At 53.9% G+C, this 26,272-nt stretch overlaps 1 protein-coding gene across 4 annotated transcripts in view; it reads right to left on the reverse strand.

Moving 5' to 3' along the window:
* The window catches only part of LTBP2 (latent transforming growth factor beta binding protein 2), a 99,423-nt gene that overhangs the window by 9,643 nt on the left and 63,508 nt on the right, over positions 1–26,272 (reverse strand). For 2 of the 4 annotated variants that reach the window (XM_016138977.2, XM_016138985.2), the window contains exons 10-25: positions 23,239–23,361; positions 20,175–20,339; positions 19,708–19,923; positions 18,584–18,603; positions 17,370–17,409; positions 16,327–16,440; positions 13,997–14,125; positions 13,121–13,249; positions 8,753–8,872; positions 3,998–4,117; positions 2,817–2,939; positions 2,468–2,593; positions 1,906–2,031; positions 924–1,046; positions 707–832; positions 181–303 (exon numbers count right to left, since the gene is read on the reverse strand). In XM_016138977.2, coding sequence (XP_015994463.2) covers positions 181–303; positions 707–832; positions 924–1,046; positions 1,906–2,031; positions 2,468–2,593; positions 2,817–2,939; positions 3,998–4,117; positions 8,753–8,872; positions 13,121–13,249; positions 13,997–14,125; positions 16,327–16,440; positions 17,370–17,409; positions 18,584–18,603; positions 19,708–19,923; positions 20,175–20,339; positions 23,239–23,361 — 1,923 coding nt within the window. The remainder of the gene's footprint in view (positions 1–180; positions 304–706; positions 833–923; positions 1,047–1,905; positions 2,032–2,467; positions 2,594–2,816; positions 2,940–3,997; positions 4,118–8,752; positions 8,873–13,120; positions 13,250–13,996; positions 14,126–16,326; positions 16,441–17,369; positions 17,410–18,583; positions 18,604–19,707; positions 19,924–20,174; positions 20,340–23,238; positions 23,362–26,272) is intronic. The other 2 variants (XM_036238440.1, XM_016138970.2) reach the window with 2 other exon arrangements.

A 26,272-nucleotide genomic window follows, 5' to 3' on the forward strand; every position in this document is an offset into this window, starting at 1 on the left:
CACAGTCCCTGAGTCAGCAGAAGCTCAATACATACATTATCCATTGGATGAGTAATCTGTGGAAAGTGCTTTGCTTCTCGGAAGCTGCAGTTCCTGGTCCCAGGGAGCTGAGGACCAGGCAGGGGCGGAGGTGGGCAGACATGGGGCAGACCCCTGTCCACTCCCCGCTGGAAGCCTTACCCACACACTCCCCACTTTCTGGGGACAGCTGGAAGCCAGTTTCGCACAGACAGTTGAAGAAGCCCTCGGTGTTGACACAGCGCCCTCCTTGACACCGGTCTGTGACTGCACACTCGTCCACATCTAGAACAAAGATGTCTGTCAGCAGACCCAGCCATGGGTCCCTAGGGCCCGAGGCAGCTTACTCTGGGCCATAGGTAGCCCCTAAGAGGACCAGGGAGTGGCTCAGTGTAGAAGAAAGAGTCCAGAGATGGAAGCCAGATGCCAGGCTGAAGGGAGGAGCCCTGGAATTGGGCTCTGTCGGAAGAAGGGTGACACTCAGAGTTCAGAGGACATGTGTCTGATGTAGACTTCATGGAGGCCCTGGTGAAAGAGTCCCTCCCTGACGTGTGGCTCCCTTTCTTTACTGTCAACCTCTCATCTTCCCATTCCTGGGTAGGACCAGGAGCATTTTATCTCAGTACTAGATCTAGTCTCCAGCACCCCCTGCTGCTGGCAAGTGGACGTGGCCAAGCTGGCTTCTCACCCTGGCAGCTGGTGCCTCCTTCTGCGCTGGCAAAGCCTGGTGCGCAAAGACAGAAGAAGGACCCGTGGCTGTTGAGGCACTCCCCGCGGGGTGCGCAGTACTCCTCTCCCGTGCACTCGTCCACGTCTGCAGGGAGATGACAATGTTCTCTCCTGGGGATGTTCCCACCTCCCCAAACACCGCCCCTGGTCCCCCAGGGGAACCCAGAGCCACTCACCCTCACACACGGTGCCATTGGTCAGCTGGAAGCCCTGGGGACAGAGGCACTGGTAGGAGCCAGCCATGTTTTTACACTCGCCTCCCATGCAGCTGTTCTGGGGGTCTTCACACTCATCCACATCTGCAGAGTCACACAAGAGGAAGGAAGCCAATGGCAGCACCTCCCAAGGACAGGAACCAGTGGGGAGGTCTCCAGAAGGCTCTGCATGAGGAGTCTGGCCCCACAGGGGCATCATCCCCTTACAAAGCAGCATACTTGGGAGAAGCTGGTGATGGAGCCTCTGGGAAGCAGGGTGACTCCAGCTCCCTCTACTTTGTCCCAGCTCGGCAGGCTCTCCCCGCCTCTGGCTGGGCTTCTCCAGCTGTGCACACAATGCCCACCTTGGGGACAGTTGGCCTTTCTCAGCAATCCTGGACTAAGGTGGCCAAACACCACTACCCTTATGGCTTAGATTTACTGGGACACAATAGGAAAACAGATGAGAAATAAGCCAAGTACATAGATACAGAGAACCTGAGAAGGTAACAAACTAGACACTTCAGGCTGGCCTACAGATTGCCTGGTGCAGGCTGGTGTCTTTCAAAATATGGTTCAAGCACCCACCCTTACGAGGAACCCTTGAGAAGCTTGTTAGAAACCAGAACCCAAGCTCCCCCCGACACTTGGCAATAGAAGTTAATTTAGCAGGCCTGGGACAAGGTCCAAGAAGCTCATGTGGAACAAGCTTGCCCAGCTTGCTTGTGGTCCAGTGGTTCATTGGCCCCCTAGATCCTGATCCGCGGTTGGCTTTCCAACTCCTATTGGCCAAGGGGTGAGAATAAGTGTACCCAGCTAGCCCACCATCCGAGGTAGGTAGAGGGACCTTGGTCTGGAAACAGCCCCCGTTGTGTCCTGGCTACTTTCTTTTCTGAGGGTGATGGGTTAGTCTCTCTGAATCCTGAATCCCGTCTGTGTTCTCCTCCCCTGCAGGGGCTCTCACCTTCGCAGGTGTGGCCCGAGGGGCTGGGCCGATAGCCCTGGTCGCAGTCCCTGCAGGAGAATGAGCCGGCAGTGTTGGTGCAGATGCCTGAGGAGCAGACTCCAGGAAAGGCACATTCATCTAGGTCTGGGGCAGACAGCAGCTGGTCACCCTGCGGGCCTAGGAGGACTCCCTCCATCTGGCGAGGCAGGAATCTCCCCACGCCTCTGGCCTCCTTCTCTGAGCTTGTAAGACTCTCTCCAGGCCCCTGGGGAAGGGCAGGCCCTGGTAGTGGATCTTCTCTAGGGCAACCCCAGCACCCTCTCTCCAGAATGCTCCTGGGGCAGCTCTACTGTCAGCTTCCCTCCTGTCTCTGTGACTCCTTTTTCCTTCTGTGTTCACCTCTAAACTTGGGTATTATGATAGAAGTTCCCTTTAGCCCAAGTCCATGTATAGGGTCATCTAGCTTAGCCTGGAGACCCTCAGCATCAGTCCAAAGCTTGGGGACACATGGAACGTCCTTTGGAAGGTAAGAGGGCCTATATTCTCGGTCCCTCTCTGCCAACTTCCTCCTCAGGGTTACCTTCACAGGCAGTGCCGTCTTCATTCACCCAGTACCCACTGTCACAGGCTGAGCAGGTGAAGGAGCCCTCAGTGTTGAGACAGAGACCGGTGGGGCACGAGGCCCTGCTGGCACACTCGTTGACATCTGAAACAGGCCATTGATTTCTGTGTGGGACTCTGCAGGACAGATGTGCCAGGACAGCAGAGACTGACAGGTGTGCAGAGATAGGAGAAAGGACAGGTCTTGGCAGTGATGTGTTGGATCAGCATGCTTAGGGATGCAGGGCCAGGGGTCGGAGTGTGTGTGTGGAGGGAAGAAGCTACAGGCTGGTTTGCTGTGGAAGAAAGATGCTTTAGTATCTTTGTACCTTGGCAGCCTTTCTCATCTGAGGTGACCTCATAGCCCTGCTCACAAGAGCATCTAAAGGAGCCCTCCAGGTTGATGCACCTTCCATGAGCACAGATCCCAGGGGTCAGACACTCATTCACATCTGCGGGAGAGAAGTCCTAGATGGCAGGCTGGCCTCCTTTCCTTCATGCAGGCATAGAGCATCTCAACTATGAGGCCAAGGAATCACCATTGAGAGGCACTATAGGCCACCCTGGGAAGGCCATAAGGTCATTACAGCTCTTGGCCCCACCCACCAAGGCAGGAAAGAATGCCCCTACCCACTGAGCTCACTTCAGCTCTAGTAACACAGGGCACACTGCATATGTCCTAGGAAAGGAGGCCATATCCCCCAGCCCTGGGGCTAGTTTTTGCCACCAGAGGACACTTGTAGCGAAGTGTCCAAGACCTTGACTCACCTTAAGTGGGTCTGAACCTCTCTGCCAACCAAATGTATGATCTCATATTCCCAGCCCAACAACCAGCTTCAACAGGTGAGTGGGCAAGGCAGAGAGGGGCCAAGCTCTGCCCGGGTGGCTGAATGGCAGTGTCAAGGGCCTGGGAAACATCTGCCCTCTCCAGAGACTCAAAGCATCTATTCACAACTCAGTCCTTCCTGGCATTCTGAACCCTGGGCCCTTCTTCCTGCGGGGGCTGCTGGTAAAGAACATTCCTCCTACAGCTGACATGCAGCTTCCTCTGGAGGAGAAGAGCACCCACTGTTCAGTTAAGCCTTGCTGTTCAGACACTGCTGTTGAGATGCAGGAGAGCAGAAGACCCTTCCTCCCTGGGAACCACAGCAGGGCCTGGCTGCCAGCTCACGACACCAGAGTTAGCCTCCTCCTAGGATGCTTGGCACTTCGCTCTACCCAACAGCATCCAGCTACAGAAGCTTCTGGGACCTTGGGCTATGGCTCCTGAACAGACATGGCCAAAAAGCCAAAGGGGCCCCCACCCTAGCTGATTCAGAGGGCAGAGTACCAGTAACTGAAGCACACCCATCTCATGCTCAGCGTCATCTGGGAACCCAGCCGGATCATGGATGACAATAGCCTCCAAGATGTTTCCCTCTGCGCCCCTTCTTTCTCTCCCTGTGTATAGGCTCGACCAGAGGTCCCAAGTCCAGAGAGCCCTCTCAGTGCCTTTGCAGGCAGCCCTCACCTACGCAGCTCCCGCTCTGGCCCCTGTAGCCCTCCTCGCAGGCCAGGCAAGTGTAGGAGCCAGGGGAGTTGACGCATCTTCCATCGGGGCAGGTGTCAGGGTGACGGCATTCATCGATATCTGCAAAATAACAGCCCCTCCCTTGGTCATCCCTGGGAACCACAGCACATGGGTAGGTCTGTAAGGAAGTGGATCCTTGACCCTGCCCTTGTCTGGGGAGAGGGAGAGATGTCAGCTTCCGTACAGATTTTCGGAAACTAGGAAAAAGTGAGTGTCATCCTGTGTTCCCAATTCCACCTCCCACCCACTGTCCTGGACAAAGAGAGAGATGGAGGAACTCTAGAAAGGGAAACACCCTGGATGGGTGTCAGAGGCTGTGGTTACCACTAGCCGTGGAGGGTGAGAGAACTCTACTTTGTGAGCTGGACTGTCAGAAACAAACGGCCCTCGTATCTCCCTCGGTGAACTCCTGTTCCTTTACAAGTGATGACAATTACTGGGATTGTACGTGCTTGGCACAGCGGGCCACAGATCACCAGCTGGGTAATGAAGGCGAAATGGGTTTCCCAGCACCAGAAAATGAGGACTGAAGATGACCCCCAATCTTGGATGAAGCTAAGACCAGCCCTGAGGCTGGTGCAGAGCTAAGGTGGAGACTGGCAAGGTTTCTCTGCTGGAGAGACTTTTCTTCTTGCCAAGAACCATGTAGGGCTCCCAGTACCCACCCTGGTGAGATCCAGGAAAGTCAACCAGAAAGGATGAGCCTGAGCACCAACCAGACGAGCGGAGGGAGAAGGGACCCATGGAGGGAGAGGAGCGGCGGTCCTGGGAGAGTGACAATAAGGAGGAAGATGGAGATCTTGCTCCCGGGAACTGTAGGCAGGGTTCTTCCCGATGTGACCTGGCATCTCAGGGAGTCCATATCCAAGGCACCCAGGGGACCTGGCTGAGTTAGAGAGGTCATACACAGGGACTACACACTGAGTCACGGCTGCAGGAGGATGCGATGCTCCTCTGGCCCAGTGCCGAGGCTCTCAGTCACTAATCGTGACCAACAGAGTGACCAAGCTCCAGAGGAAACAGGAAAATTGACTCTTCCTAAACAGGTAATTGTCATTCTCTTAGGGGAGGTTCACCCACGTTTGCAGGTTCAGAGGTCCTATTGCCCAGGAGGAAGACTTACTCAGCCCCATAGAGGAGAAGCCAGAGGTAGTGACAAGGGTCAGAACACAGGCTTTCTACAAAGAGACTAAAGCCAGCAGCTGTCTTTACAAAATAGGATAGACGCCCTGCAGTGGAGGGTAAAAATGAGTCTCCCCTGAGGCTGTTTGCTCTGCAGGAGACAGGGACACGCCGAAGCCCTCTGTCCCAGGGAACTTAAGACCAAAACTTCACTGGGAGGGTCCGGAAGGGGAAGATACTCACAGGGCAAGTGGTCAGTCAGGTGGGTGTCTGCAGGGAGATACCGGGAACTGCTAGGGATAAGGCTCATCTCTGGAAAGAGAGCAGCCAAGAGCTCCTAGTTGGGCTGTGGTGACACCAAGCTAAACTATTCTAAGAGTTTCTGTAAGCAGAGAGATGAAAAGAATGAGACAGAGATGGAGGAAATGAAAGATCTAGGACTGCCGAGTTTGGCCACCCGGGAGAGAGCAGCTAGCACCATGGCCTGCTGGCCTTGGCTGAGGTACCGGAAGGAAGCTGGGCAAAGCCATTGGGAATGATGAGCAATCCCTGCTTCAGGGAGGCCAGACTTTCGGGATGAAGAGAAGAACAAGGAGGAGGCAACGATCCTCCTCAAAGACCATACTGAGAAAAAATGAAGTTCTGGGGTCTCTCCCACAGGACCAGTGAGTGGAGGAAGGAGATTAGATTTACCAGGAGCAGAGCTCTGAACCTGTCCTGCCCAGGTTCTGTGCCATGGTGGGCTTATGCCTCCTGGCTTCTTTTGGCTGGGCAGGGCCTGGGGACAAGTGCTGGCCAATGAGCTACATGTAGATATAACGTGTGATTTATAGACCAAAGCATTTAACTGTGTGCAACCCTGCAGAGCGTTCTTTCTAACTTCCATGGAGACTGGCCACATTCAAGATGCTGGCTATTCCTTTGGCCTGGTTCTAGAAAGAGGAAACGTGGGGTGGAACGCCCAGTTGATCCATGATAGACATGTGGCGTTGATCACGTTAAAGTTTGCTGTATTCTAAGCCACTAAGATCGGGGTTGTTTGTTAATGCAGCGTAACCTAGTCTCCCCTGGCATGCCACTGCTGGTTTTCCTCCTCAGACCAGAGTCCCAGCCAGCGATGATCACATGTGAGAGTTCTGTCAGCAAGTGGTAGAGGGAGGGAAGAAATCAAAGCAGCCCTGAGTGTCCACCTGAGCCAGCGAAGGCCTCTTCTACATGGGAGCCACTAGCCAAACCAATCAAAAGGAGCCAGATGAAGCTTCCAGATGAAGAAGATTCCACTTCTAACCACTCTGTGTTAAAGGCCCTGGCTTTAACATCACCAGACACCCGGAGGCTGTTCCACCAACCCCTTGGTGCCTGGACTGGAGCCAGGTTTTTCTGCCTAGTCTAGGGTTTAAATTTTAATCTAAGTTTATGGCATGTTTTGTCCTAGCCCATGGCTGGGACAAAGCTGGCACTCAGCAAATGTTTGCTGACCAAAGAATGAGACCATGTGATTAAATGTTTATACCCTCTTGGTATGAGGCTGCTGAAGACACCCCAGAAGACGTATGGAAACAGTCACCCCAGGGACCAGCTTGCAGACCTGCCATCTGTACACTGGGAGGATCCTGAACCTTCTCGATCAGCACTTCAGGCTTCACATGAGGAAACATAAGGTGCCCGCCTCCATTTCTTGTGAGACCACAGGGTGAGGAGAGTGCTCAGCCAGGGACAAGAAGCCCAGGTAACCTTAGATATGGGTGGGGGACAGCAAAGCCCTGGAAGTCTGTGGGGGAACTAAACCCCTTTCCGTGGGAACCCAGAATCCTGGTACGACGGAAATGCCATTGAGACTTTGAATGGGCCACTGTCCAGACCACGCAGGCCTTTCACCAGAGATTTTGAGTTTAAGCGGAGAGAGTGGTTTCTTAGTTGGAGAAGGAAGAAAGACAGAGAGGAAATTGACTGGGCTCCCGGGGTGATGGGCTGGGTCTGTGGTTATCGATGGAAACCTGGAGGAGTGTGCAGGCTACATTAGTCTTTCTTTCAACAGACTGAGAGCGTCTGCCCTGGGCCAGGAACTCGGCCTGACCTCTCAGCCGAGGTGTGTGTCTGGAACCTTTCCTACGGAAGGGAGGGGAATAATCCAGAGGCATGGTCTGGGGCAGGGGGTAAGGCTAGATGAGAAAAAAACGGGGCCTTCGGATAGCGATGCTACGCTGCGTGTATGCTTACTCAGTCCTCTGAGATGGGCATTATGGTTTTCATTTTCAGACACTGAGACAAGAGCCAAAACCAGGCCTGTCTCTGGCAGAGCCTGTGTGCCCTTAACATGGACCGGTTAGGTTAAATTTGATCTTTTTAATAGCCTGGTATTTTCTTGGTTCACTTCCTTTAGTTTGGCTTTTCTTTTTAATAAAGTCCTCTGTCAGATTCATGCTCTGATGCTTACCTAGCACGATGGGTATCTAGCACGGTACCTGGCACACAGCGGGCACCCCCGTCAAACGCTAACTCCTTTCACTCTCCCTTCTCCTGGGAAATACCAGGCTGTCTGTTTCCATCACGCTCATGAGGGCAAGGGGTTCTGGCTTTGATCAGGCCTGAGTTTTAAAGAGGGAACACCGAGAGAGAGACACTGAAAAGGAAGGCGACATGTGGATTGAGCGGTATGCAGATGGAGAGTTGCCAGCCCTACAACCCTAACCACCTCTCGCCTTTGCTAGACCTCCTAGGACTCTGGGCTTTGCTTCCGTGGTACTGGCATCGGGAAGGGGCATAAGGGTGAACTCACCCTTCACCTCCAGGACCCTCTGAATCCAGGTCCTGGCCAGGAAAAACCTGGAGCCCGGGAGGAGGCTGGGCCGACGACCCATGAATCCAGGGCAGGATTTCCCTCCAGAGAGAGCTTGGTTTACCCTCACTTATTCCTGTCTCAGCCAGTCTTGGGAACACGTAACCCAGGCCTCTTGCAAACATTTGACACCCCAGCCTGGCAGGAAGGTGGTGGCGGCAGAGCTGCCAGAAGATTACACAATAGTGGCAGGTTCGAGCCAGTCTGTGAGGAGACCAGTTGGCAATGTCACAGTCACCTTTTGGCCCGGGAAAGGGAGCAAGGATCAGGGTTCATTCATTCATTCATGCATTCATTCAACTGGCATTTGTTGGGGGTGTTCAATGCATGGTCAATTATCATGGGTCATCCAAGGATATGGTCTGTCCTTAGGAGCTCACAGCCTAGAAGCTGTAGCAAGAAGGCCAAGGCTAAGATCTCAGGCACCTCCCTGATGGGTTGACTGTTATGCTGCATTAACAAGAAGAATGCTATGACTCAAGGTGAGGGCACAGGTGTATAGAGGGATGCTCTGGGGGTCTCATGTATACACAGTTTCTTGTGTTCCTTGCTTTGGGAGCAGACAGCATACCAAAATAAAGTGTTGAAAAGGCTCAAGAATTTCCAGACAGTGCTGTTTTTAGGAGTGGGCTCAGCAGGAAGGGGCCCAGTCAGAGACAAGCTAGAAGGGGAGTTGGGGGCAACCAGTATATGGGAGGGACCAGGAGATGGTAGGGCGGCACCCCAGTCCTTACCTTGGCAGTGTCCCTTCCTGACCATGATGTAGCCCTTGTCGCATTTGCAGTGGTAGGAACCCTCTGTGTTGGTGCACTGCCCGCCGTGGCATGCCTCTGGCTGCTCACACTCGTCTATGTCTGCAAACACATAAAAAAGGCCTAAACTGGGGCCAGCCCTGCAGGGGGTCCTGGGACATTCCTGCAGAGCCCAAGGTCAAGGACAGTCATGCTGAGGCCCAGGTAGGGAAGGCATCCTTGTTGTAGCCACGATTGGCAGAGGGCTCCTATGCCAGGTTAGACTGATATAGCTCAGGCCCCTGCAAACCCCCAAGTTCCTTTCTCTCTAGGAAGCTACTTTTGGGGCTCATGGGGACCCTTACAGCTGTCTCCTCATCCCTTGATGCAAGGGTCGGTCTCAAGGTCTGATGGCAGTCCATAAAGAATAATCTGAGGAGGCTAATGAAGTCCCCCACCTGACCCCAGTATGTCCCTCTGTATTCATCTGCTCCTAGAGTTCCTAACAGCCTCATAAAGGTTAGGGATTAAGCAACATGTGGGAGAAAGAACCTTAGACAGCTGTGGAACTATCCGTGTGGTTTATTCTATTGTCCCAAATCATACTGGTGCATCATAGTAGCTCAAAAGCCCAGCCCTGGTCATGCCACCCCCCTGCTTGACAACTACCAGGGTTCCCTGCTGCTCGGCCTGGCTCACAAGGCCTCTGCCCTCTGGCCCCAGTCTTGCTGTATTTGCTGATTCCCACTGGTCCAGGCTCCAAGTTTTTGTTTACATGAAGGCCTCTGCTTTGACTGATGGCCAGCAGGGTTCTGCTTTCATTTCAAGGACTGGTACAACTGATCAGCTCTAGGTCTCTCTGGCAATTCCCCATTTCCTGCCTCACCAATTAGTAGAGAACTCACCTGCCCCCTCCTCCTGGCACTGGTTCAAACACTTCACAGAGTCTTTGCGAAGATTAAATGAGATAATCTGGGTTAAGGGTTTAGCACAGTGCTTGCCTGGTACAAAGTAAGCACTGAAGAAATGTTAGCTGCTCTTGCTATTATTATTGTTGTTGTTATTGTTAATTATTCTTATTTTATTATTATTGCATTAAATCTAGTCCATAAAATCCAAGCTTCTCAGCCTGGCATGTGAAATCTTTCATGAACTTGGCCCTTGCTGACAACTCTCACTTTGGTTCCTGCCTCCCACATACCTCCTCGCCTCAGCCACACAGGACCTGCTTTGAGCTTCTGCAAACGCTGTTTCCTTGCCCGGGGTGGCTTCCCACCCACTGGCTTGGCTGTCTCCTACTCATCTCCCAGATGAGGCTGACCTCTCCCCTCCAGCCCATAATGCCCCTCCTCAGGGTTCTCTTAGGACCCAGCCCATAACAGCGACCGCTCATTTACTTGTTTTTTTTTCTCCCCAACTGCTGAGAATGTGCCTTACCATCTTAGTGCCTCTCAGTGCCCAGCACAGAACCCAAAAAGTACATACTGCATGAATGGAATAATAATCATTTGTTTATGGACACCGTTTTCATCTGAGCAGTACTTCATAACACTTTAGTGCACTGCAGAGTCACTGGCAGAAGGCGTAAAATGCACACTCCCAGGCCTACATCAGGAGCTTCTGACCCAGCAGTACTGAGCAGGCCCAGGAACCTGCATTTTAATAATTCTCCAGGCGATTCTGAAGTAACTGGTCCTTACTTTAGAAACTATGATACCAATGGAAGAGAAATGGAACTCAGAGGCAGAGCCATGTGTGGGAACTTGATAAAGGACCCAAAAACTGGCAGGGCCAGGATAACTGTCTGATAGATAAGGCTGGAGAAACCGATGTGCTCTATGGAGAAAAATGAAATTGAAAAAACCCCACATCTTAACACACATACAAAGATAAACTCCAGATGCACCAAAACATGCTGTGAAAGGCGAAACTATTGCTTTAATGAAAGAAAGTATGAGAGAATATCTTTGTGACATACAAGTGGGGAAGGAATTCTTAAATAAAGCCCCCAAAGCATAAAAATAAGGCAGAAAGGTGAATTTCAATACATCAGAATTGAGGATTTCTGTTAAAAGGACATGAAGATAAGGTTAATGGACAGAGGACAAAATGGGAGAATTGCAGCATCCAAACCCAGGCAAGAATCTGAAATGTGAAAGGAACTCCGGCAGAGCCACGAGAAAAACCGGCAGTCAATGCTGGAAAACTGGGCAAAAGCCGGAGCACGCAATATGCCAGTGAAGAAGCCCAGTGGCTAACCTATGAAGAGATGCTCTTACTTATTCGTAAAGTATAACTGTTATTTTTAATATTGAACATTCGAATAATTTAAATTAATCAATTATATTATTTGATATTCTAGATTGTAATGATTGACAGTAATAATATAATTAATGAAATAATTCATAAATAAAGATTAAGTAATTAAAATAACGAGATGTTATTTTACAAGACTGGCAAAATTTAGAAAGTGGATGTCTTCCTGGTTGAGCCCTCATTAAGCAGCAGTCAGGCCCCACGTGAGGAGCGCTGACCTTGAGCTCCCATGCTCCTCTCTCAACTGTCTGTCTGGCAGAGACACCCCCGATACCTAGGCTGCATGTGGTGGAACCCCTTGTCTAGGTCAGTCCTGGTGACACTATTTCCTGCAGCAGCCATTGCTGGTCCTGGGCCGGCGCCCTGGGCCTGGCCTACAGAGAGCAGTGCCTCTGGCCCACAGCGCCTACCAAGGCTGCGAAGCCCAGGGAAACCCCTTGCCCACAGCCTCTCCCCTCGCTAACTCCAGCCTGTTCAGAGCACTGATGCCCGAGTCACTTCCCTGAAAGCCAGCTGACCACATCGCCTCTACTGGCCGCCACTGCCCGCGGGACAGTATCCAAGCACTTCAGCCTGGCACTCAGGACACTTCAGCGCTGGCCTTGGCCCCTGCCACTTCCTCCACGCGCCCCACGCCCCAGTCTCACTGGATTTATCATTATTCCCAGAGCGTGCCAGGGCTGTTCACTACTCCGCTCCCTGCAGAAATGGCTCTCTCTCCCTGGAATACCCTCTGCTCCCTTCAGTCCTTCGCCCCGCGTGTATGGGAGTGTGTTGTTGGAAGCAAACCGTGCTTTGGGGCTGGAATGACCTTGATTCTGTTTCCAACTCTGCCACAACTAGGTGCGAGGTCCCTGGGTATTTCAATTCACCTCTCTGATTCTTGGTTTGCTAAACTATAGAATGGGGATAAGGATTTCTACTGCATGAGGTTAGGGTGCTGAGCTTTATATAATAAAATGCTTAGGTCAGTGCTGGCATGTAATAAGTGTTCGTTAAATGGTAGCTGCTATTATTCTGTCCCAGCTCAAACACCCTCTTCCATACAGAACCAGTTGCTTCCTCACCCCACAGGGCCCCCATTCACACCTTACTCATTGCACTGTCCCCAGAGCTTACACAACACCTCGCATGTAGGCGCTCAGTGCTGAGTGCTGAGTGAATGATACATGCAAGTCTCTCACTCTTCAGTTAAGGTAGGTGGGTTTGTCTCCGCTACTCCCCTTCCCCCCACAATCAGGCGAAGGGACCTGGTGGCTTTGGTCTCTGTAGAACATATCCTTAGCAGATTAAATCCTGAGGGGACCCTGGCAATGGGAGGTTTCGCAGCTCTCCCGGTCTCCCCGAGGGGCCTGTGGGTGACTGCTGGGCTGCCCCGCCCAGGACCACAAGGCGAGTCCCAAGAACAGCACCCCCATTCTCCAGGTGAAGGATCCAACCCGGTTATACATCCTAAAGGCCCCGCTTGGAAAGTGCTGTCCCATTTTCTCTGTGAACTCTTTTGTAAAAATGTGATGTGTTATAGTATAAATGCTGCATATAAAAGGTTTGTGTTGGCAGCATCTCTATCCAGTGGCCTCATGCAGAGCTTCCCAGGAAAGTTTAAAGCCTTACAGACCTCTCCCAGCTGCCAAGGACCCATGCTCCTCTCGCGAAGGCGTGCTTGCTCCCCAGTCTGCCAGGAGCCCCAGATTGTGTCATCAAGGGTTGCTCTCCTTTCCCATAATGAAAGCAGCTCCTTGTCACTCAGAATTTGGAAACCTGGCTTTTCGTCTTCCTCTCTCGTCATGTCCCTGGACCCTCACACTCGGCTTCGGCCACGGTTCTTTGCAGCCTTTTTGAATGTTGCTGCTTTTCAGATTCATATCTCCCCTCTGGTCTCAGGGCAGGTCAGCTTCCTCCCAGGTCCAGGTCAGAGCCATGGCCTTGGTTCCCACAGCCCCCTAACTCCCTGCACTCTGCAGCGAGGTGACCGGGTGCCTTGAATGCCTGGATCCTTTTCCACTCCAACACTATCTGTGGGGTCCCATGCCCTTCCTAGGGGCAAGGGCTTACCTTGGCATTCCTGCGTGGTCCCTGAGGTGGCCAGCGTGTAGCCAGGGTAGCAGAAGCAGGAGTAGGAGCCCATGCTGTTGACACAGCGCCCTCTTCCCGCACAGGGGTCCCTCAGACACTCATTGTCATCTGAGCAGAGGGAGGTAGGGAGGGAGGTCAGAAAGGCCTTTCTTTGGGCACCTGCCAGCAACCTGCTCATGCTAAGGGCTGGACCGGGGATGGCGCTGTGTGACAAGGAGGGGATGAGGAAACAGAAGGGGCCAGAGAGATGGATAATCTCTAATGCCGGGAGCCATGAAGTCAGCACATTTGGCCCACTCAGGCACCAAGGGCGTGAGGGCAGCTGTCCCACACTTCCTCCCTGCCACACAGCACCCTCTGCCAGTGGCCCTGTGAGCACTTCCTTTCTCCTTCAAGGCACAGTGGACATTTCTCCTTTGTATAATAATATAGGGTGGGCATAGGCGGGATCAGGTCCACACCTGATGATGTGTCTTGGCCCCAAACCTCTTCCCTAGGGATGGCCCTGGTGGAGACACTCATAATAAGGGCAGGACTTGGTGTGCTCTGCAGGCAGCGAGACGGCCAGTGTGAGGGGCAGGCTGAGCTCAGAGCTGAGGACTCCGGGCATTGGTCCGGGACGCCTCAGGGTGGCTTTCCATCTCCTGGAGTCCTGGAGACTCATCGAATGGTGCTCCCAGAGACTGGCCTCCTCAAGGTTAAGTTAGCTTTTTCTGCAGGGACTGTGCTCTTCTTCAACCCACAAACCACACAGCACTGCTTGGACCTTCTGCTGTCTGGACTCTTGACTCTGTTCCCCAGCCCTGTTCTCAGCCACCCCAGACACTGAGAGAGCCCAGGATGCAAAGCACGTACCTGTGCAGTAGGCCTGGCTGGGGTGCAGCCGGTAGCCAGGGCTGCAGATGCATCTGTACCCATCTGGGAGGTTCACACAGGTTCCAGGGCCACAGATGTTGGTGGCTCCAGTGGCACATCTGTCAATATCTGAGGGAGACAGAGCAAAGCAGAGGTTATGGCAGGGTAGTGGACAGACAAAGGCAGTGGAACGGTGTGGAAAGGGTGTGGGAGTGGGGGGCTCAAAGGACCCACGGAAACCTCGTTCCACATCCACGTTTATAGTGTGGCCTATGTAAGACCTCCCGGGGCCCTGAGCCCCACCAGGATGGAGCTCGCAGGAGTGTATCCCTCTGACCGAGACCCTGTGGGTTCCAGTGACCCATGTCCCGAGTCCAAGCAAAAGGCCTGCCCTGCCAAGGCCTTCAGTCTGACTTTACCCTAAACAGGGGCACAGAGCTCTCACCCACAGTGCCCAGAGCTTCCCTCCCCTGGCAACTCCTCCCCAGTTTCCCCTAGACAGACAGACACGTGTGGTGAGTAGGGTGCTTGGGGAGAACTGCCAGGGGACGAGGGGAGAGGTGGTCTGGGGCTAACTGAGCAGGGCCTTGAATGCCAGGTTGAGATTAGCCTGTACGCAAGGGGGTCGTGCACGGCGGGGCATGATCAGCGCGGTCTCAGAAAGACCACTCATGCTGCCACGCCACCTGGCTCTGAAGACGGCCCAGGAGGCACAAAGGACCCTTAGAAACCTGCCAAAATAACTTAAATGAGGACCACCTTGAGTGGTGGTGATGGGGTAAGAAATGGGGAGACAGATGCCGAATTCAGAAACGCTTTGGAGACTCACCAGGACTCAAGACTGAGGGTATGTGGGGGGCAAGGACTCTAGCTTTTTTGAACTGTGTCCTTAATATTAGAGAACCACCCAGCACTTAGCACATGCTGAATGAGCAGATGGCTGACTGAATGAATGATGCTTTCTGCTTCTGTGCTGGCCCTGAGACCCTAGTCAGAAGCCTGAACACCCAGGGTTCCCCCCCGCGCTGCCCCACAGCACGGAGGTAACCCCGGGGACTCGGGCAATGGGTCAGGACGGGCACAGCGGGGCTTCTGCACAGTGCGGCTTCACGGCATTGCTAAGTTGGACTGAATTGAACATGCACACTGGCCTGTTTGTAAGGCTATCCTTTCCCTGCCTGGCTCCAAGTTTGTGTCGGCCTAGGGGCTCATGGGGACCTCCAGCCAGATTCTAAATGTCCTCCCAGGTCCTAAATGTCCTTCGGGAGAGTGAGGCAGGGGAAATGAGGTGTTAGGTAAAAGGTTGTGGGAGGCGGCTGGGGAGCTTTCTGTCCCTCCACATAGCTGAGAGCTGCTGCTGAGCCTGTCCCCCTGTCCCTGCCCCCAGGCTCATTGTTTTGTTTTGTTTTGTTTTGTTTTGTTTTGTTTCTTTTGTTTTTGGTCAGAGACTGCGATTCCTGAGCTGAGCTTTTAACCCAGCTCATCTCGCCTGCCAGGCAGGGAGTGGACGAGGGTGTCCCCTGCAGCAGTGCTCTGAGGCCAGAGGAGAGAAGCTCTGGTGGTGGTGGGGGCGGGGGGCGGGCGGTGGGTTGCCCTGGTTCAGGCCTGGGAACCCCACCCCACCCCACCCCCACTCTCTGACTGCTTTAGCAGGCTGCAGCCTCTCTCTTTGCCAGAGGAAATACCCTCTCCCCCAAGGTGGCCTCAGTCTGGGAGGTTAAGCGATCAGCAAGCCCCTGGAGAGGGCACAGGCGAGCAGGCACATGCACAGGGAGCAGCAGCAGGGGACACCAAGTCCCCGAACCGGGAGCCTCTGAGGAGCTCACGTTCCAGAGCAAGGGGGGTTTGCCAGGGATCTCCCCGCACCGCACCCCCTCACCCTTGTTGTGGGGTTGGGGGCGGGGAAGTGGTGTTGGTGGGGTGGGAACGCGGGCTTCCAGCCAGTTAAACCACCTTGAGAACTAGAACCAGTTTCCTTCCCGAAAGTCAGGAGGCTGTCCACTGCCAGGGCACTCAGCAGGCTCAGGCTCAACGGCCTGGAGGAGCCAGGCTCCTGGAAGCTCCACATGCTCCCTTCCCTCAACAGGGTACCCCGATTCTCCTTGAAGGCCTCTGAGTAAGACCTTCCCCCCCATGCCCTTTCTCTTTCTCCTTCCTGGCTAGACAGGTGCTCCAGACCGGGCTCTTGTGTTCGCTAGGGTTCCCTGTGCTCTCCACGACGTGAGGCCGGGGCGCTGAGCCTGGCCTGAGTTCGCTGGAGACGATTCATCTGGTTGAGAGGCCCTGAGAAGCTCTGGCCAGTCACCCCTCACGGGGCTGGCTGCAGGTACCTGGGGGACCCTGGGTCACCAGCACATCTATGGGGGTAGTTGCTTGCACTTCTTCCCAGGTCTTTGGAGTCCCCTGTTCAGGCAGTGGAGACGGTGGTCTTCCTGTGGCATCTCCTGCAGAGAGAGGGGGAGGCGGAGTGGGAGGGCTGTGGCCCCTTGGCCGCCTGCCTTCCTGCCCTGGACAGCGATCCTTCCAGAGATGCCGGCAGTGGTCCCACCCTTCTCCCTGCTGTTCTGACTCAGAGCCAGGGGTGGAGCCTAGGGCTAGTGGCCCCTTCTGCCTCCTAGCCTCCTGAACTGGACCTGGCCCCAAGAAGAGTCAGAATCTGAGAGCTCTAACAGGTCTTACAGCTCATCCAGTCTCACGTTGCATCTCATAGGTGAGGAGACTGAAGCTCGCAGAAATGGCCACTTGTCCTAAGCCACCTAGCTTGCTGGACACGGAGTCAGAGCCGGATCTCCTAGTTCCCAGGTTAGCATTCTTCCCCTTCTAGTTGCAAAGTGCTTCACAGTGTACAGAGCTCTGCCAAGAACATCAACGTCTCACCCGCCTCAGAGGCAGCAGGCCAGGCCTCAGTGTCCATTTCATAGTAGAGGAAGAGGAAGCTCACCTTTCTGACTTCGGAACACTGCCCTGTCCCCAACCCCAGCAGCTGGCAAGCGGGGCTCTGCGGAGCCCTCACTGTTCCCAAGGGAAGACAGGCCACTGGGCAAAGGGCTCTGGGGACCTGACCAGTCCCTATGTCAGCCAGTGCTTCCTTTTTGGTCTCCTTTGTACACTGAGCCACACCATGAAATGCAGAACGAATGCTGTGGTAGAGAAATATCTGCGAAGCATCACTATGTCTTTCGCTGACCTAACGAGCACCTTAGGTGCATGGGGCTCCTGGAAAAGCCCTCTACACGTGCCATGTCATCATCCACGACCTCATCCGATTTGAGCCCCACGCATCAACTCAGATGCAGTAACTCCGCCACTGGATGTAGCTCTCTCTGCCCCTCGCTTTCCTGTTTCCCGGGAGCTGCTAGGAGGAGGAACTTACCTGGGACCCAGGCAGGTTCTTGGGTGACAATAGTTGTGACCTGCACAGAAATGGGAGAACGTCACTCTTGGTTCCTCTGTCACCCCCTTGACTCTCCTCCTTCCACTGCACTCACCCCTGCCTCCGGGCTTCCCATGCAACTTGCTCACGTTTTCATTCATTCCTGGTATTGATGAGTTCTTCCTACATGCCGGGCATTTTGCTAGGCACTTTATGTTTATTGTCTTAATCTCAATTATCCTATGACTAAATGAGCAGATGCACGTAATGTGCCGGCTTGGTGTCCTACCAACAAGTGTCGTTATCAATGCTGTGATCTCAGATACAGCAACAGAAGCTCCAGAGGTTAACTAGCCTACCTAGGGTCACGGGGCCGGTGTAGTAGAGCTGGGGCCCCAGGCCACACATGGTCTCCCTCACCACAGACCACGGGCAGAGAGGTAGGCGAGCCATGGGGAACCTGAAGGAGAAGATGGGCAGAAGGTGACGGAGGACCAGGAGCATGGCTCGGGGCTGTGGAGACATGGAAGTGGAACTTTGGTCTACGAGGACAGCATGTGGCTCTCCAGGGAGAGAAGAAGCTCATTGGAGAAACAGTGTTTGGGGACAGTCAGGTATACAGGTTGGAGGGGCAGGAGACAGGGAAGGGATGAGCAGACTGGTGAGGAAAAAAGCAGACGCGCTCTCCTGGAATGTTTTTCTGGGTCATTCGGTGTTTCACAGGGGACTCCTGGGCACAGGGGAGGGGTGAGATCCACCTTTCTCAGTGAAATGGTTTGAGGCTATCCACAGCTTTGCCTCTACTTCCCCATGAGCCACTCCCAGGGGAGACCTTGAGATTTAAGTAAATCAAGCTCGGAAAGTGCCAAATCTGGAATTAATCCAGAACGAGTTCTAGACCCCATCTGCAGTGCTCGAGTGACAGCCAGGGCTAATAGGACATGTTCCCACTTTCTTTCTGAAGGGGGCCCCAGACCATCCCAGAGAGCGTGGAAGCTACCTGGCAAACAGGAGCCGTCGTCATTGCTTCCTTTAGGGTAACGCTAGGTCTGTACATCAACCCTCCCACTTCGGCACCTCTCCCAGTAAAATCCTACATGTGCTCCGTCCTTCTCCTGTCCCTCCCTCAGGGACACTGCCTCATGGCCTCGAGGGCTACCAGGTCCCACTTTCTGCCACGCTTGCCCAACTCCCTGGTGGGAGGACTCACTCACCTGGCCAGCTTGAGAGTCACCTGGGAAGGGAAGGCGAGAGCATGAGCTGAGGGAGGACAGTCTGGCTGCCTTCTCCCCTCCACCCACAGCCAGGGCTGGTTCAGTCTGTGACCCCCTATCCTTATCCCCAGCAGGTCAGCAGTGGAGAGAGCTCACACTCTTCTTGCCTGCCTCTGTCCCTCCCACCCCGCTGGGGCCGGCCACTATAGATTCCAAAATCCCAGGTCTGGAGGGCCTTCTAGGTGACTCACTTGCTGAGAGGAAATCTCCTGCTTTCCTTTAAGGTTTCCAGTGACAGGCCAGTCTCCCATGGGTCCTATCTGTAACCCTCCCCCTTGCTCTGCCACCTCCTCCCTCCTACACCAGGCCCCTCTGCTTCTCATCCTGGGTTATGGACCAGGGGAATAGTTCTAAAAAGAGAGGAGTTGCTCCTGGTTTCCCCAGTGCTCAGTTCTGATGACAAATAGGGCTATCCTGACATCTCTGTCTGTTCCAGATATCTGGAGCAATTTTGGCCATCACATAGTTCTCCTGGTCCTAATATGTCCTTGGCTTCCTGCACTCTGCTACCAGCAACTTGGACATGCCTTCTGCAAGGTTACCCGGGGCAGCTGCCAGGGGCGCCTCAAGCCCAGTCTCTTCCCGACCCCAGGCTTCCTGGGCCTAAGGCAGTTGAGCTGCTGTTAGTGATCCCCTTAGTGACTCCAAGGCCAGGGGAGGGAATCTAAAGCACCCAGACACCCCAGTATCCACCTGCCAGCTCTTCAGGCCTTGCAGCAAGCACCAGCCTCAGAAGCTGCATGGCCAGAGGCAGAGGATGGAAAGGCCTGATCAGCTGAGGAAGGGGCTGCCGCTGACCTCTCCCACCCCCACCAGCAACTCTCTGGGATATGGGCACCTCTTGATCACATGCGGGAGAGAGGAAGGGAGTGAGGCCTTTCAATTGTGACAGGCTCAAAGAGCGGCTTCCCAGGACTGGGTGCTGCTACTCTAAACTCCCTATCCTAAAGCCCCAGAGATGAGACACCATGCATCCAGGATAAACGTGCACCCAGTGGCCCTTTGAGGGGCTGTAACCCAAAGGGGAAGGGGAATCCCTCAGGCATCTCCCCCAGCCCGGATACCCTTGTCAGGGATGGTCCCGGCCTCCAGCCAGGTACTGGTGGCCGCCCGGAGCGGTTGCCTCTCTGCTGGCCTGGGCAGTGTCCAATTGCTCTTCTGTCCTTGCTCCCTCAAGGGCCTGGCCAGTTCCTCCTCCTCGGCTTTCCTCACAGTCAGGCGGATGTCTGAGCTTGAGTAGGTATAGCCATGGCCGGCAGGGCAGATCTCCCTGAAGGCCTCTGCAAGGTCAGTGGTCAAAGGATGCGCTGAAAGATGCCATTCCTGCAGGGCGCCAGCCCCCTCCCTTCCCTCCCTTGGGGGGACAAGTTTACTGTGTCATCAAGGAGGGAGGGACCCCAGGTTGGTTAAAAAGTCGAGCAGGAAGGAAGACTAGGGTCTCCTGGCTTGAGGTTAGGTCCAGGTGGGGGAAATGGCCACTGGCTTGGAGGAAGCCCTTGGTGGCCAGAGCTGAGAGGGTACAGAGGGTTACCTGTGCCAGGCAGGGGGCATTTCTCACACTTGCTGCCCCATGCTTTGCCCACGCGGCTGCAGCAGCATATCTGCTTGGTGATCCTCTGGGCCAAAGGCAGGGCGCAGGTGCCAGGCCCCAGTGACCGGTAGCACAGCCCCTGCTGCATGGAAACGGCCTTGTCCGCTGCAACAGACACAGCAGGTGGGGTTGGGCAGGTGGCCAGCGGGAGGGGAAAGCACAGGCAGGAGGGCAGAAGAGAGAGGAGTGGCCGGTCGCGTGCACTCAGATTGGCCTGGCCCAAGTCTCATTCCTGAAGTTTGGGGCCCTGAAAATACTCACGAAAACGTTAGGAAAGATGGCTGCAGTAGAAGGCTTTAGCACATCCTCCTACTACCTGTTCAAGGGCACTCTTGCCTCCCACCCACGTGGAGAACCCGAGAGCAGGAAATGGGGATGTATCTGCTTGCCTCCAGGTGCTGAGTTTACCAAAGCCCAACATGGGCGTGGGGTTGAGTGGGGAGCAGTGTGCTCTGAGGGCCACAGTCTCCTTCAGGAGATGAGACAAGGCGAGAACCAAAGGCCTGATAGGCAGCTTTGAGGACAGGGACACTTTCTCGGTCATCTTCGTTGCCCAGAAGATATACTACACAGCATCTGGTGCGGACAGATGCTCAGTAAATGCTGGCTGGATGGATGGCTAGGTCCACGACTCAAACTCCGGTGGACCACAGTGAGTGCCACCACCACTGTCCCCTTGCTTATAAATATTACAGTCTATTCTCTTGTACATTATCTCAACAGAAGATGAAGAGGCCATGCCTCATTGGAAGAGGCTGAAATCCTAAAAGAGCCAGATGAAGGGACAAGGGGTGGAGCGAAGAGGGCAACACTTATAGCTGAGGAATTGATGACCCTGGGGAGTCCTGGTCAGGATTTAGCAGCCCAAGTTCAAATCCAGTTGGTGATAATGATGATTCCATGGGAAGTAGATACCTGTATTTTTGCCTGCCCAGCATCTATGCCCCCATATTCTGGTCACAGCACCCTGATTTTTCTATGGGATCCACACCTTACCCCAGTCTTGGTCCATGTAATTAGAATGGAGGCTGACCCCACTTCCTGGCCGAAGGAGTGTGGCCTATAGCCCTGGTATAGTAATTGGGTCAGGGATGAGCACTTGTTAAGTAGAACCAGTGGGAATTTTCTTGGATTATCGAATAAGAGGTGCTTTTAATTTTTCTATTTTTTTAAATCGAACTTTAAAGGTTGGGAGATGTAGGCCTGGAGCATTTGATGGCCACCTTAGAAGAAACTCTGAAATCGACACAGAGGAAACAGAGCAACAGACATCCTAAAGTTGCTAGGGGTGCCTGGATCCAGCCAAGCCTGAGGCACGCCTACCCCTGGACTTCCTAACTGTGTGACCAATGAATTATATATGCTGATGGTGGTTTGAGTTGGGGTTCTGTCACTTGCAACCTGAAGACTCTTGACTGATAAACCTTCTTCACAGTGATATATGAAAATGTGCCTTGTCAGAGGTTATGTGCTATACACAGGGCAGTTACTGGTCAGTCCATGAGCCTGGGTGTCCAGGTGCCATTTCTGCCTCCAGCTGCCACTTCCCTTGAGATACTGTTCAGAAGGGCTTTGGTCCTTTTAGCCTCAGGCGAGGGGTGACTCAGCTGGGGATATCAGGAGGCTGCTGGGTGGGTGGGATCCTTGTAAACTGCTTTACTAGCCCTGGTCGGGTGACAGGAGGAGGGCAAAGCTCAGAAATGAAGAGGAGAGGGACTTCGTGCCTGCCCTCTACCTATAGGGAGGTGAAGCATCAGAAGAGGCTGGAGTGGGTAACACTGGGAAGGGAGAGAAAATAAAGAACCCAAGGGCCATCTTTGCTCCCCTGTATTCTGGTTCTCTTTCTGGCACTAATAAAGATGTCCCCTCAGACATTAAACGCACCTGCCTGATAAAGGAATCTTAAGTCGGGGGAGAATGATGGGGAGAAGGAAGGGCTGTATGCTCCTCAAGGCCTTGATTACATGTCTCTGTCACCATGAGGTCTTCCCGAGAGTAGGCTGACAAGTTCTCCTTACTCTGTGTCCCCTCATTCTCTGGGTGTTCCCTCTGAGGTCTCTTACTGTCTCCTCTCCCTGGAGACACCCACTGGGTGGAGTCCTCCCTTCACAAGGGGTGCTCCCTCTGGGTGGTGCTGGAGTTGAGTTCATTCCACGGTCTCCTCAGACAGTTTGCATACTTCGCCAGCCAGACATAGGGAGCGGAGCCAGGGCTTGGGGTGGGGTGGCCCACTCGACCCGGGCTATCGTTTTGCCGAGGCCAGTCAGGACTGGTTTTATTCGGCTCTGGTCAGGCCTCCCTGTCCCAGGAAAGCCCCGTCTGGGCCCTGGCGTCAGCTCTGACATGGGGCGGGGGCCTGGGGGCTGCCAGCCTGGTCCTCTGCCAGCTGGAAACCACAGAGGTCACTAGAAACAGCTGCCCGGGCGTGCATGCACGCACACACGGACACGAGGCTGGTATGACTCATGACGCATATGTGCTCATGGATGCAGAGACACATTCAAAACTACAAGGGGCCTCAGGATTATGGAAAGGCCTTGTGACCGGGCAGCAGTGCCATTCATGCTCAAGACAGGTCCCCTCAGAAAGGTCTCCAGCTAAGTGACTGGGCTGCTAAGCTCGGGCACTGGAGGAGGCAGCCACCACTCAGCCGGACGTTAGAGCGGAGGCACCACATGTCCCCCCAGAGTAAAGGAAGCAACAAGTAGAACAGAAATGATTAAAGAAAAAAAAAAAAAAAAAAGAAAAGAAAAAGTAGAAAACCTCAAATTGCAAAGCCCCCAAAGAAATGCCTAAGGCCAAAAGTGAAGTAGTAACTGCTTCCACCCCAGCAGCAGGGGACAGATCTGTTTTGCATGTTGGGCCCAACTCCAGGTTGATTCATGGACACTGGGCCTTGGGATAGGGCCTGGGGGAAGTTTCTGCTCTGGGCCTGGCCCGTGGACTCTGAGGGTCCCATCTTGCCTCCCAGGGTCCGCCACCCCCGGTCCCCGCCGGCACTCACACACACAGCGGCTCCTTGACGGGTCCAGCATGAGGCCAGGCCTGCAGGTGCACAGGTAGCTGCCCCTCGTGTTCACGCACTCCGAGTCCTTGCACAGGCCCAGGGTCAAGCACTCGTTGACATCTGCAGGGTTGGAGAACATGGCCATGTGCCCGACCCACCGAGGCCTGATGGAGGGGAAGGGCTGGGGCAGAGATCTTCAAATACTTTCTCCAAATTAAAGGGCAACAGTAAGGGAGCTGCCATTTATTATATGTGATCCCTCTCTCTGTGCCTCAGTTTCCTCATCTGTAAAATGGGGATAATAATAGTAACTACCAGTTAGTCTTGGATAGGTGGGTAAAAAGAGGCAAAAATTTCAAATCACTTAGTCTTATAACTGGTAATAATGATCACAATATTTAGAGCTAATGTTTATTGAGTGCCTATAACGTGTCAGGTACTGTGCCAGGCACTTTACATATGATACCTCATTTAATTCTCACAAACAATTTTGTCAAGTAGGTCCACAAGTCCTCATTTTATAGGTGGAGAAACTGAGGCCCCAAGAGTGACTTGCCCAAAGTCACTCAGCTAGTACGTGACATGCCGGAATACAAACAGGGGAAGCGGATAAGGGGACAACTGGGGTTGGAAGTTGGAGAAACAGCTGCTCAGTCCCTCCTAGTCAGCTTTTCTGAGAGACTTCAAAGCACCTCTGTAGGACCCAAGGTCTGGGGAAAAGTGAGCTGTAGAATGGAGGGACCTCAACAAGGAAGAGGAGGCAGGCACTGGGGGGCAGAGAGTCAGGAGGGCACATCTCCAGGTCCTTCATGTACCCCTGCTTCAGGCAGGCCACACACATCCCCCAAGACCAGTGGATGCTCATGTCATTCTCCAAATAAGGGAGCTACATTAGCTCCTTTGTGATTGCAAAAATGCTTCACGCCAGGAACTTCTTCCTGCCAAGAGGAGATCCCAGCTTTCACACTCTAAGCGCCAAGAAGTCAGGGTGCCTCTTGGTGATGGTGTCTTCACTGACGATTGTGGTAGCAGCAATGATGGTGAGCATAAAAGGGTTGTGGGGGGCATCCACCTCCAGGGCCAGGCAATAACGTGTGGCAGCCTGGTAGCATCAGAGTCACCTGCCCAGCCACAGGCTTTGGAGAAGTTGGCTCTCAGCACAAGAATGAAGGGGCTGAAAGGTGACCAACTCCTCCTTGGCAGGACACCCGACTGGGAGGGAGAGCTAGGAAGGGAAACTGATCCATTTGCCTCCAGACCGCGGCCAGAGTGATATGTCTAAATGCAAATCTAACTTGCCTCCTCTCTGCTTGAGAAGCCTCCAGACTCCCTACCACCTCCCAGAGGGAGCCCCTGCACCATTTTATGGTATCCGAGGCTCTCCACCATATTTTTCCAATGGATGCCCGGGTGGCTTGGATGAGACCCCGGGATGCCTGTGTTCTCTCCCGTGTGTGCACAGGCTATACTCCAGCCAGCTCAAACTCCTCCCTTGCTTATGCTGTTCCCTGTGCCTGGAACACCCGCATCCCCTTTAGCTGGACAGCTCTACACATCATTTAAGTCTAGGTCAGATTTCACCTAAAATCTGATCCTCCAGTCTGGGAAGCGCCCCTGTTATGTGATCCCATAGCACCCAGTACATCGAGGGCACTTCTCTCGTTGTGTGTAATTGTTTGGGTGTCTGTCTTCACCTGGGGCAGCAGCTGTGTCTTAGCCATCCCTGTGTACTAGCACCTAGCACGATGTATGCAGCTCACAGCAACACCCCAAAATTATCCCAGGGAAGCAGGAGAGAAGGATGGAGAGAGAGGAGGGATGGTGCATGCAGGTGCAGAGTTGAGTGGGTCCCTTTACAGACATGGAGGCCACAGCCACGGATGTGGGAAGGCGGAGGCTCCCTCAGCATCTTATATCCTGAGGGCTCAGTGGAGGGTGAGCAGAGAGCTCATCTGAGAATTTGAGAATAAGTTTAACTTTCTGGGCTGGGAAACATGCCAGGAGGAAAGGCCACTAGGGAGAGTTTAGATATGAACACCCCCAAGGGCAAATCTACACACATCTCTCTACATCCACTGTCCGCTAGGCCTTCAGCCTACTGCTCCTGAGGGAGGCTGACCCGGGCTCGGCTGGGTCAGAGGCCTACCCTTTTTCCTGGTCCACCTTTACTTTTCCATGGGCCAGAAATCCGCTGCAGGGCCTGGCACCCCACAGCCACACCAGAGCTCCTCAGACTCCTCTCTCCTGAAGAAGCCTCCAGGGAGAAGGTACCTAGGAGGCCATCTGAGTCACTCCCTCATCTCTAACCCAAAGTAAGCCACACCGACAGTGATCTGTCCAGCTCTCAAAGCTCTCCAGACAGAAAGCTGCCTCAGGTCCCCACTGACCTGTTAGCCCCAGAAGCTGCCCACAGGCTGGAAGGGGCTCTCCTCTCAGTGCCTGAGCTGCTTGGTGGCAGCTGCTGCCCCTCAGTGAAGGCTTTGGTCATCCTGGTCCCCAACACTCTCTCTAGAATTCCTTGTAGTGACAAAGCCATAGCTGAGCTCTACTTCCCAGCTCTCTGTACCAAGGTGCCCCTGGGCTTTGTCCCTCTAAGGGCTCTCTAATGCAGAACACCCTGCACCTCAGCTGGCTTAACAGAGCCTGTCAGCCAGGCCAGCAAGACCAGGGTCTGTGCTGCATAGTCCCTCTCTCCTCCACCTGTGCCCTTCCCCTCCCCCCTCCTGGTTGTGGGTTGAGGCAGGAGGAGGCCTGAACAGCTGAAGCTACTTTGTTGGAGACAGACAGTCCACAGAGGTCCTCACTAATTCAGGCTGACTTGATCTCTGACCCTGGAGTCAAAAGTCCTCCCATTCCAGGGAGATCAGCCCAGGAGGTGAGTGGATGTGTGGGACCTGGGTGACATCATCAGACGCAATACCACACAGCCCTAGAGAGGCGCCTGGCCCAGGCCCTGGATGGGGTGGGTGGAGATGGGGCCGAGGGGCTGGGCTCAGCTCCCAGGTTCTTTCTCAGCTCCCTCTATCACTAT

The sequence above is a fragment of the Rousettus aegyptiacus genome, unplaced genomic scaffold (assembly GCF_014176215.1).
Source record: "Rousettus aegyptiacus isolate mRouAeg1 unplaced genomic scaffold, mRouAeg1.p scaffold_m13_p_3, whole genome shotgun sequence".
Classification (NCBI taxonomy): Eukaryota; Metazoa; Chordata; class Mammalia; order Chiroptera; family Pteropodidae; genus Rousettus; species Rousettus aegyptiacus.